The 12,865-nt window shown below is 37.9% G+C and overlaps 1 protein-coding gene across 1 annotated transcript in view; it reads right to left on the reverse strand.

Moving 5' to 3' along the window:
* The window catches only part of DMRT1 (doublesex and mab-3 related transcription factor 1), a 109,287-nt gene that overhangs the window by 33,515 nt on the left and 62,907 nt on the right, over window positions 1-12,865 (reverse strand). The window contains 1 exon segment of the mRNA XM_070736268.1: window positions 9,724-9,886. Within this exon segment, the coding sequence (XP_070592369.1) occupies window positions 9,724-9,886 (163 nt within the window).

Here is a 12,865-nt window from a genome sequence, read left to right on the forward strand (position 1 = left end):
CATAATTTTAAGTGTTGGTAATTTTACATAAAATTGCACAAAATCTTGCAACTTGCTGTCAAATATATTTTGTTAAAAACAAACTAGCAGTCATTATAAAAGAGTTTAAGAACGCTTCTAGGCAGGTGGTTCCCAACATTCAGAGTTTAAAAAAACGTGTAACTCTTCTTTCTTTCCCTCGATGAACAAGATGAGATAAGTGTATAAAAATCAACTGATAAAAGTTATAAACTGAAATCCTCCATAATCAAATTTTCCTGACTTTATTTTTCTATAATGAAGAGGGTAATATAATTAAGCTCAATGCTTTGTTCAGCAAAGTATGACAATTCAACGAGTGAATTCTTTTTAAATCTGAATTTTGGTGCATAGACTATAAAGCAGGCATCGTAATGGAATGGCTACAATGACTGGAAAACAATATAAACCTCCATGTTTAAAAATAATATGACTGAAAAACTTAAGTTCTGGCAAATGTTGTCACCTAGTTTTGTAATAGCAGAAAAGATGTTTGGGATTGTAGATATATTTTCGTTGATGGATTTATCACTTTATTTATGCTTGCAGATAACAAGGCTTACCGCTGTTTATTAAAACATAATTACACTAATGTTTAATCAGTAATAAATGTATAAGCAACAACAGAAAGTAGTGAACAGGATGAAGAAAGTATAGAAATTAATATTACCAACTACATATAAGTAACTCAATGACAAGTAAATATGTATTTCTACCACTTAACTCATGCAATCATTCCTCCATCCACCCATTTATTTTTACAGTTTTATAAATGAAAGCAAATTATATAGTATTAAAACACACCCATACCTTTACATATGTACACTACACACTATGTATTGTATTGTATTGTACTATATGTATGTATGTATACACATATGTATGTATGTATGTATGTATGTATGTATGTATGTACGTATACACATATATATCTTTTTCTGTCAAGTCCCCTGGCAGATCCAAATATCGGAGGAAACTCACTGCTCCTTTTGACCTCTCAGCCCCACTCCAGAGGCCATCCAGACAACAAATCATATTTTCAAACTTGTAAAGAACTGATAAAGAAAGAGAGGGAGACTAGGATAGATCTAGTTTGAGCTTTTTAGCTCTCGCCAGCTAGTCATACCCTTATAGTTACACTGTTATATTTCAGATTATACTTGTACACACGCTGTTAAAATTGATATGGCTTTCTGGAAGTATATATTATTCTCTGCTATTTAAAAGACGATACAATAGCACTGGGCCTCTCCAGATCAAACATTTATTTTAAAAAGCTTTTTTCTTAAGTCGGCTAGAACAGTGTTTCCCAACCTTGGCAACTTGAAGATATTTGGACTTCAACTCCCAGAATTCCCCAGCCAGCATTCGCTGGCTGGGGAATTCTGGGAGTTGAAGTCCAAATATCTTCAAGTTGCCAAGGTTGGGAAACACTGGTCTAGAATAGTATTAAAGAGTTCTTTAAAAAATAAGTCTAATAATTTGAACGTTCTATAGACATTTATAGTCATTGACTTACTACCTTACATCTAGTTTCAGCAACTGATTTGCACAAGAAAATAAAATTCTAAATCTGCCTTTGCCTCTCCCTCCCAACAATTTGCCTCCTTGCAGTTTTAGTTTCACGTTCATTTTCGCAGGTGGGCCTGCCTGCAACCTCAATCAGCTGGTCGGGAAGCCAATCATAATCATAACAGCAACCACAACAACAACAACAACAATAATAATTGTTGTTGTTATTATTATGGTCTGCGCTGTTTGCTGCAAGGAGGTAAATTGCTGGGAGGCAGAGGCCAAAGGTTATGGGGTGGTTGGGTGGGGCTACGTTCAATGTATGAAATGCACCCAAGTTTTCACCCTCTTTTTGGGGGTAAAATGATGCGTCATACTCTGAAAAATATGGTACATGCATATACATATACATACATACACCCACATGAATGAGCACACACACACACACACACACACACACACACACATAGTATAAAATAAAACTTTTCAGTCTTGAGAAAACAAAAGCTACCCTCATATAACAGCCAAATTCCTACATAACTCAATTTCGACATCTCATCTGGTGTGAACTGCACTCATTCCTAGTGTAAACCCCACCGCGCTGTGCAATGATATACTGTAATGTCACCTCGCAATCTGGATTTACTATAAAGGGCTTCTGACGAGTTTCATAGCAGTAAACATTGCAGCGAGATGTATTTCACACTGAGCTGGTTTTTATGAAGAACACTTCACCGCCCAGCCACAGCACTCAGATGATGAATGGTGAAAGATGCGTGACAAGCTTCATCATTGTTTGTAAATCTTAACTGTTCCCGCTCACTAACTCTGCAGGCAATTTTCAAAGACAGCGGGGCCGACAGAAGGACAGCACAGCTCTCCTGAAGGTTATTCAACTTGTACTTGGCCTAAGCGCTGCCTCTGAGGAGGTCTACACTGAAAAAAATACCTTCCTGGTTATCAAAACACCAACCCTGAAGATACATTAATGGGAGCCGACTGAAGATATTTATTTATTTTGTTCAATACACAATGAGGGTTTTAGTGGATATATATATATGTATATATACATAGTAAAATACATGATGAAGTTTATAGAGGAGATACTCATAGTAAAATATATCTAAGAAAGAATAGAAAATAAGATATAGTAATAGAACATATCAATGAAAGAATAGAAGAAGAGATATAGGAATACTGTAGAAGAAAGGTATAGGAGATATAGGAGAGCAATAGGACAGGGGACGGAAAGCACTCTAGTGCACTTGTACTCACCCCTTACTGACCTCTTAGGAATTTGGATAGGTCAACCGTAGATAATCTAAGGGTAAAGTGTTGGGGGTTTGGGGATATGGAGTCCGGTAATGAGTTCCGCGCTTCGACAACTCGATTACTGAAGTCATATTTTTTACAGTCAAGTTTGGAGCGGTTAATATTAAGTTTAAATCTGTTGTGTGCTCTCGTGTTGTTGTGGTTGAAGCTGAAGTAGTCGCCAACAGGCAGGATGTTGCAGCATATGATCTTGTGGGCAATACTTAGATCTTGTTTAAGGCGTCTTAGTTCTAAACTTTCTAGGCCCAGGATTGAAAGTCTAGTCTCGTAGGGTATCCCACCCCCAAACAAGCCTGCCATGGAGCAGTATTTCCAAAGGGAAGATCCAAAGCAAATGTGATTAAAAATTGTCAGCCCTACTAGATAGAACAGATCAAGAAACTGGCTCCACAGGAATATTAGAACTATACTTCATTGAGATCGATTATAATAACAGAATTGTGCAAGTTTTCTTATATGTTTTCCTTTCTCTTCTTTTTTATATCACAGTGAATCAATGGGAGCCAGTCTTTTTTCTTTCCTTCCTCCCAGGTTTAACAAATGGTCCTCTGGGAATGGGACAACTTGCAGCAGCCAACTCACTATGGCCAAATCGCCACAGTCAACTCATCATAACTAATTCATCTTAGGACAACATGGACAAGTTGCCATGAGACAACTTACTGCGGGACAATTCAACAATTCAATTTAATTAAATGTGAAATGTGATTCACATTTTACATCATTGATATTTCATTTTTCCTTTGGCATTGGTCTGAACTGCATTTTAAATACTGCTCCCTTTTTAGATGTTTTCAGGTTTATAGGAAAGTAACATTTTTGTTACCGTATTTTTGGGAATATAAGACACACCTTAGTTTTTGGGGAGGAAAACAGAGGAAAAATAAAAGGTATTTATCCATGTAGTCCTTAGTCTGGTCAGCTTCCGCACATTGGTTTGTTTGTTTTGAGCATCCATGCTTGCTTTTTATCCCTTGGTCGGGGATAAAAAACCGTTTCTAAAACATTTCATTGTTTCAAAACATAAAACAATGAGAAAATCAGCAAAGGGAAGATTGCTTAGCTAGCGAAACAAGAAGATGCTTCACATGTTAGCATGTGGTTAGGGCTGAAAAAAGACTCAGCTGACTGGAGGGAGCAGCAATGAAAAAAACAGGCAGAGGGGAGATCGCTTAGCTAGCAAACCAGGAAGATTGCGTTAGGACCTCCTCATAAGGGCTGAAAAACAGCTTAATAAAAGTTAAATTTGGAGTATAAGACACGCCCAAATTTTGAGCCTCTTTTGGGAGGGGGAAGGGTGCGTCTTATACTCGGAAAAATATGGTGCTTTCAGGGCTCTATTTAAAGCTGAAGTAGGATAACCACTTCAATATTACAAGCCATTTGCAGTTGTATTTTCTTTATCCCTTAATAATAATAGAAAATTTAAAGATGAGAAGCTACCATATTAGGATCAAGGCATTAATGCTTTAAAAAAATGAACATAAAGAGCTGATAGATAAATTAGTGAAGATTGGACTTAATCCCTGGATAGTTCAGTGGATTGCAAACTGGCTGAAGCATAGACATCAGAGAGTTATTGTTAATGGCGAGTATTCTGAGCAGAGACAGGTTACAAGCGGTGTGCCACAAGGGTCTGTTCTGGGTCCTATTCTTTTTAATATGTTTGTGAGTGACATAGGGGAAGGTTTGGTAGGGAAGGTTTGCCTATTTTTCGATGACTCTAAAGTGTGCAATAGGGTTGATATTCCTGGAGGCGTCGGTAATATGGTGAATGATTTAGCTTTACTAGATAAATGGTCAAAGCAATGGAAACTGCAGTTTAATGTTTCCAAATGTAAAATAATGCACTTGGGGAAAAGGAATCCTCAATCTGAGTATTGCATTGGCAGTTCTGTGTTAGCAAAAACTTCAGAAGAGAAGGATTTAGGGGTAGTGATTTCTGACAGTCTCAAAATGGGTGAGCAGTGTGGTCGGGCAGTAGGAAAAGCAAGTAGGATGCTTGGCTGCATAGCTAGAGGTATAACAAGCAGGAAGAGGGAGATTGTGATCCCCTTATATAGAGCGCTGGTGAGACCACATTTGGAATACTGTGTTCAGTTCTGGAGACCTCACCTACAAAAAGATATTGACAAAATTGAACGGGTCCAAAGACGGGCTACAAGAATGGTGGAAGGTCTTAAGCATAAAACGTATCAGGAAAGACTTAATGAACTCAATCTGTATAGTCTGGACGACAGAAGGAAAAGGGGGGACATGATCGAAACATTTAAATATGTTAAAGGGTTAAATAATGTCCAGGGGGGAAGTGTTTTTAATAGGAAAGTGAACACAAGAACAAGGGGACACAATCTGAAGTTAGTTGGGGGAAAGATCAAAAGCAACGTGAGAAAATATTATTTCACTGAAAGAGTGGTAGATCCTTGGAACAAACTTCTAGCAGACGTGGTTGGTAAATCCACAGTAACTGAATTTAAACATGCCTGGGACAAACATATATACATTGTAAGATGAAATACAGGAAATAGTATAAGGGCAGACTAGATGGACCATGAGGTCTTTTTCTGCCGTCAGTCTTCTATGTTTCTATCTTATCCACCAGAAAAATGCAGAGATTTTAAGACAAAAAACTGCTCTGGGGCTCTAGGGGCACTCAAAAAACAGCTGCTTTTTCTGGGACTGCAAACTTCTCTTCCTAGCACAATCCCCGATACAATCCCACAAAAATAAGCACCCGGTTTTAACTTGCAGGCAGATGTTTCCATAGTCTAGAGTACAAAATGCTACATAGCTCTAATACCCATGTTTCCCCTTTCAATCCTATTCACAAATTAATTACCAACAATAGCTAGGAGTTGGCAGAATACAATGGATGGTTTATAAGGAAGGAGTGTAATCAGGAAGTATCAACTAAATGACTTGCCAGCAAGCAAGACAGAACATGAGAACTCTGTATCACTTCTATATATGGCCTTCTTTCAGGATTGTTTCCATGGTATCAACTAAACAAATCCTTAATTACACTTATCTATGCCCCATTGAGAAGTTGGAGGGAGGTGTGAGTAAAAGAAATAACTTATATCTAGTCAAAATTGGAATTTTGCTTCAGTTGGGCCCAAACTGCACAGTTTGCCTTCAGAGTACACATCTCTCTCTCTCTCTCTCTCTCATCATTATCTATCTATCTATCTATCTATCTATCTATCTATCTATCTATCTATCTATCTATCTATCTATCTATCTATCTATCATCATTATCTATCTATCTATCATCATTATCTATCTATCTATCTATCTATCTATCATCATTATCTATCTATCTATCTATCTATCTATCTATCTATCTATCTATCATCATTATCTATCTATCTATCATCATTATCTATCTATCTATCTATCTATCTATCTATCTATCTATCTATCTATCTATCTATCTACCTACCTACCTACCTACCTACCTACCTACCTACCTACCTACAATTGAATAGACCTAGTCCTCTTAGTTACCTAATAAAATCTCCTTCTCTCGTAACCTGCAGCAAACCTCTTTGACCAATTCTCTTTTTGACAATGCTGTAATAATGCCTTAATTCAGGGTCATAGCACTGAATTAAATTTCCTTAAACCCTAGTAGGTAACCACAATCCTATGGTTCCCGAAGTTCTTGAAGCCTCACTGCAAAGCCTGCTCTTCCCTTGCCATCACACTGCTAATTAACCGGAGAGGAAGAAAGAGAAGTGATGAATAATTTCTGACTCTGTGGTTCTCAGTCCTCCTAATGTCATTTCCAAGGCCTTCGGAATGAAACAATTCCAGTTGTAAGATGAGTAGGATACCAAGGAGTACTTGAAAATAAATTAAGGATGACTATCTTGTCTGCTAGTTGGGCCTCTCGTGGATGAGTGGAGTCTTGCTCGAGATTACCAAAACCTTGGGCACCTCTTGTTTGGCCGATTGTAATCTGCTGACCACATTCTAGGGCGTTTCTGTATGGTGGTAGTTGTGGTGAGCAGAATCCTACCAAAAGCCTGATCCAATTAAAATGGAAGTGATGTAGTGGTGCTTTCAATCCAGCCATCTTCCTTCTGAGATTTCACTTGATATTAACACCTATCTCTATATTAAGGAACAGAAACATAATTGAAATATTGACTTCTAGAAGGCTATATTTTGTATTCAACCCAATACTGCAATCTGTGCTAAGCAGAGACAGCAATAAAGCTGGCTATCAATATAAACCTGGTTGGGATCTATAGAAACTCTAAATATATGGTTGTTTTCAAAGTGGTAACTTCATGGGTATATCCACCTACATCTTTTGACAGTAATATGGAAGTGGTTTATAAATTATTATTATTATTATTATTATTATTATTATTATTATTATTAAAAAGTGTTCGGAAACTTCAGATCGTGCAGAATGCAGCTGCGAGAGCAATCATGGGCTTTCCCAAACATGCCCATATAACACCAACACTCCGCAGTCTGCATTGGTTGCCGATCAGTTTCTGGTCACAATTCAAAGTGCTGGTTATGACCTATAAAGCCCTTCATGGCATCGGACCAGATTATCTCAGGGACCGCCTTCTGCTGCACAAATCCCAGCGACCAGTTACGTCCCACAGAGTGGGCCTTCTCTGGGTCCCGTCAACTAAACAATGTCATTTGGCGGGGCCCAGGGGAAGAGCCTTATCTGTGGCGGCCCCGGCCCTCTGGAACCAACTCCCCCCGGAGATTAGAATTGCCCCCACCCTCCTCGCCTTTTGTAAGCTCCTTAAAACCCACCTCTGCCGTCAGGCATGGGGTAACTGAGATACTCTTTCCCCCTAGGCCTTTACAATTTATGCATGGCATGTTTGTTTGTATGTATGATTAGTTTTACAATTTTTAGTTGTTTTAGTATTGGATTTACATGCTGTTTTTTATTATTGTTGTTAGCTGCCCCGAGTCTATGTAGAGGGGCAGCATACAAATCAAATCAAATCAAATCAAATCAAATCAAAATAAATAAATAAATAAATTTAAAAAAAAATAACTATTGCCAAATAATAATTATTATTTGGCATCCAATTTGATCGACAGCTGTAAGCATGTGGAGGCACCCCATCCAAATACTAAACAATCACAGCCGGTTTAATTCCTGTGCCAGACAAGTTTGCCGGGTGCTGCCACCTATTGAGATCTTTAAGCTGCAAAATTGTTAAAAGAATTCTGACATTCACATGTAGGGCAGCAAATAAAGGGGGAACGAACAAGAGATATCCTTCAAATCCTTATATTTTGATTTCAAAACATGTACGGTACATGGTTCTACTTTCTATCTTTTAAAATTGCAGTTATAGAGAAGATGGGAGATTTGTGTCTGCCTCTAAAATAGAAACATACACAATATATCATTGTATTCGGAAGACGGGCTAACTATTAGAACGATCACCCAAAAAGTACGCTGTGTGTTTTTGTATTCACACTTTTCCTAAGCGTACCTGTGTTTCTCAGGCTGGCAGGTCACCCTGCTATGGAAAAATACTTTGTCACAGCTGAGAAAAGTCTGCTTGAGCTCAGTAAATTACATCTCCCTGCTTGTCTGTTGCTGATTGATGGATTAACTTAGGGAACAATATCAGAATCTGAAATATTGTCTGGACAAGTAGTCAATAGTGATGGAAAACACTGAATTTTTTGCAGTTTAAAAATGCACAAGGTATACAATTCTCCTCATTCAAATTCCTACCAAAAACTTTCACCAACTAGACACCCTCCAGATTGGTTGGAGAACAGCTCCCAGATTTGCCAGTCTGCTACATACAGAGGGCAAGGTGTTGAGGAGAAGGGGTAAAATACGACTCCCCAACAATTTATATATTGCAAATTATTCAAGCTGAAGAAGGATTTAGCGCTATGCCAACAGCTGCAGGATGGGAAACCACACAGATTTTCAAGGAGTCCCTAAACACAAACATAAACCAAAACTTGGGAATATTTATTTTATTAAGGAAGGAATAAAATGGTTTCCATAAAGTGGAAGTAAGCAACCATTTTAAGCAGAGGTCTTCAAACTTGGCAAACTTCACTCCTCCACTCGAAACAGAATACCCTACGAAAGCACACTATCAATCTTAGGTCTTGAAACCTTAGAACTACGACACCTAAAACACGATCTAAGTATTGCCCACAAGATCATATGCTGCAACGTTCTACCTGTCAATGACTACTTCAGCTTCAATCGCAACAACACAAGAGCACGCAACAGATTCAAACTTAATATTAACCGCTCCAAACTTGACTGTAAAAAATATGACTTCAGCAACCGAGCTGTCGAAGCGTGGAACTCATTACCTGACTCAGTAGTGTCAACCCCTAACCCCCAACATTTTCCCCTTAGACTATCCACGATTGACCTCTCCAGGTTCCTTAGAGATCAGTAAGGGGCGTGCATAAGTGCACCAGTGTGCCTTCTGTCCCCTGTCCAATTGTTTTTCCTTATCTCATTTATCTTTTCTTCCTTTCAAATATGTTCACCTATACTTTTATATCTTTTCTTCTATTCTTTTCTTTATTTATATTACTACATATCTATTCTCTTCAATGTGTATTATGTATTGGACTAACTAACTAACTAACTAACTAAACAAACAAACAAACAAACAAACAAACAAACAAACAGGCTGGAGAATTCTGGGAGTTGAAGTCCACAAGTCTTCAAGTTGCCAAGTTTGGGGACCCCGGATTTTAAGAGTAATTCGGAAAATGTTACAAAAAGGTTATCCATCTCCAACGTTACCTGCCTCTACCCAGTTCAACCACTGGCTTTTCAGTAGATGCCCCAACACCTTTTTCCATGAAAGTCGACAAGATGCTTACCATTTGCTTTTGTTTCAGAGTAAGAAGGATTCTCCTCAAAAGTAAAAATTTGGGGAACACATGCAGGGGCCCCAACGCTCTGTCCCAAGTAAGAGCTGGAAGGATAGTAAGAATGCATCCTGTATTGGGAACTCAAGCTGTGCCGACCTTCTGGGCTTTTCACCTGTGAAAGAGAAAAAGTAAATTATACAAGCTTGTAAAGGAGAAAAAAAATTGCACTGAATGGGGAGAGTTTTCCTCACCTCTAAGTACATTTTTGGCATATTGGCTTACAAAACATTTGTCAGACCAATCCTAGAATACAGCTCACCTGTATGGAACCCACATTGCATATCTGACATCAACACAATTGAGAGTCCAGAAAAATTTCACAAGAAGAGTCCTTCACTCCTCTTCTCACAACAAAATACCTTACTCCGCCAGACTTGAAATTCTTGGTTTAGACAACTTACAACTCCGGCGTCTCCGTTCCGACTTAATTATAGTTCATAACACGAGCACGAAATCGATTTAAACTAAATGTCAACCGCTCCAAACTTGACTGCAAAAAATATGACTTCAGCAACAGAGTAATCAACACCTAGAATACACTACCTGATTCTGTGGTTTCTACTCCTAATCCCAAAACCTTTAGCCTTAGACTATCTACAACTGACCTCTCCGCCTTTCTAAGAGGTCTGCAAGGGGCGTGCATAAGCGCACCACTGTGCCTACCGTCCCAGTCATATTGTCTTCTTTTGTTACTTTTTATCATTACTTATCTAATGTTTTATTTGTATAAATTACCACTCTATAATTGTTTGACAAAATAAATAAATAAAATAAAATAAATAAAAAAATATTGCCATGCTATCCTCCCATATTAAATTGTAATTTACCTCAGCAATTTTATTTGGGTTTTTGAATAACCAAATTCCTAAATATTTCATTTTTTTACATCCTAATTTCAATCCTGAAATTTTTCGTATCTCGATTTGCTCTTTAGGATCTGTATTTAAACAAATTATTTCTGATTTCTCAATATTAATTGAAAGACCTGATTGGTCTTTAAATTCCTGGAGTAAACCATTATTTTTTTCATCATTTCAATGGGGGTTTCATGCTATCCTCCCAATGAATTTATCCCGAGAATTTAAGGCCTGAAATGTTTTCCACAAATCCATGTGGAAAATTTCAATGTTATCGTTTCCATCCCTAGAAAGGCATTTTGAAAGTTTGAAGTAGCGCTCAGGTATTCAGATATAAAGGCTGCTTATAAAGGCTACCCTGACAACATTATTTATCTTATATTTTATCTTTGAATAGTTTCAATTTTTTTTATGACTATAAGCTGCCCAGGGTTATTCTAAGGTAAGATGGACAGCCAATAAATATTATAAATAAAAAAAATATCTTCTGGTTGCTACTGCTCAACATTTTTCAGGTTTGGATACTGCTTCAAATGACTCCAGCCGTCCTTTGATTAGCAATGATAAGGAGTCCAAAGTGATACCAGGAAAGAGATAAGGCTCGAATTCTCTTCCAAGCAATCCAGTCTCCAACTTTCACATGCGGAGACCACTATAAAAGAATTTGCTGTCTCCAGTAAAAAGGAAGTAAGAGTATCATGACTGTATATTGTCCTGATTCCTACCATCGTATAAGAGTATTCAGTTTCTCAAACTGATCAACTTTATTGCAGGGCTGTCAAGCAGGCAAATTATTTATTCTCAAGCAAAGTCTTTTCAGTATATAAGCTATTTACAAATTTGACATAAGAAGCATAAAAATGCCAAGCAAAGTTTTAATTTCGAATGACATATCCCATTTCAAACCTCAATCTTCTTTTAGGCCAGAAGATATTCTGACTGTGTGAAAGCAAACGATTTGCACATCTCGGATGGCTGTGTTACAGATGTTGCCCAAACCAGGAAGATTAAAATTTTCATGCTTCCAAACTGCTGAGCGCAACTACAGGATACAAATTGCAGCGAAGTAAAATAGCATTCATGTATGAGTATACAAAGAAAAGGCGTACATGGGAGAATTTTGCATTTCAATGGGCATTCTTTATACGGATAGTTTTCAGGCTTCACTTAGAAACATAGAAACATAGAAGACTGACGGCAGAAAAAGACCTCATGGTCCATCTAGTCTGCCCTTATACTATTTCCTGTATTTTATCTTACAATGGATATATGTTTATCCCAGGCATGTTTAAATTCAGTTACTGTGGATTTACCAACCACGTCTGCTGGAAGTTTGTTCTAAGGATCTACTACTCTTTCAGTAAAATAATATTTTCTCATGTTGCCTTTGATCATTCCCCCAACTAACTTCAGATTGTGTCCCCTTGTTCTTCTGTTCACTTTCCTATTAAAAACACTTCCCTCCTGAACCTTATTTAACCCTTTAACATATTTAAATGTTTCGATCATGTCCCCCCTTTTCCTTCTGTCCTCCAGACTATACAGATTGAGTTCATTAAGTCTTTCTTGATACGTTTTATGCTTAAGACCTTCCACCATTCTTGTAGCCCGTCTTTGGAACCGTTCAATTTTGTCAATATCTTTTTGTAGGTGAGGTCTCCAGAACTGAACACAGTATTCCAAATGTGGTCTCACCAGCGCTCTATATAATGGGATCACAATCTCCCTCTTCCTGCTTGTTATACCTCTAGCTATGCAGCCAAGCATCCTACTTGCTTTTCCTACTGCCCGACCACACTGCTCACCCATTTTGAGACTGTCAGAAATCACTACCCCTAAATCCTTCTCTTCTGAAGTTTTTGCTAACACAGAACTGCCAATGCAATACTAAGATTGAGGATTCCTTTTCCCCAAGTGCATTATTTTACATTTGGAAACATTAAACTGCAGTTTCCATTGCTTTGACCATTTATCTAGTAAAGCTAAATCATTTACCATATTACAGACCCCTCCAGGAATATCAACCCTATTGCACACTTTAGAGTCATCGGCAAATAGGCAAACCTTCCCTACCAAACCTTCCCCTATGTCACTCACAAACATATTAAAAAGAATAGGACCCAGAACAGACCCTTGTGGCACACCGCTTGTAACCTGTCTCTGCTCAGAATACTCGCCATTAACAATAACTCTCTGGTGTCTATGCTTCAGGCAGCTTGAAATCCACTGAACTA

The sequence above is a fragment of the Erythrolamprus reginae genome, chromosome 2 (assembly GCF_031021105.1).
Source record: "Erythrolamprus reginae isolate rEryReg1 chromosome 2, rEryReg1.hap1, whole genome shotgun sequence".
Classification (NCBI taxonomy): domain Eukaryota; kingdom Metazoa; phylum Chordata; class Lepidosauria; order Squamata; family Dipsadidae; genus Erythrolamprus; species Erythrolamprus reginae.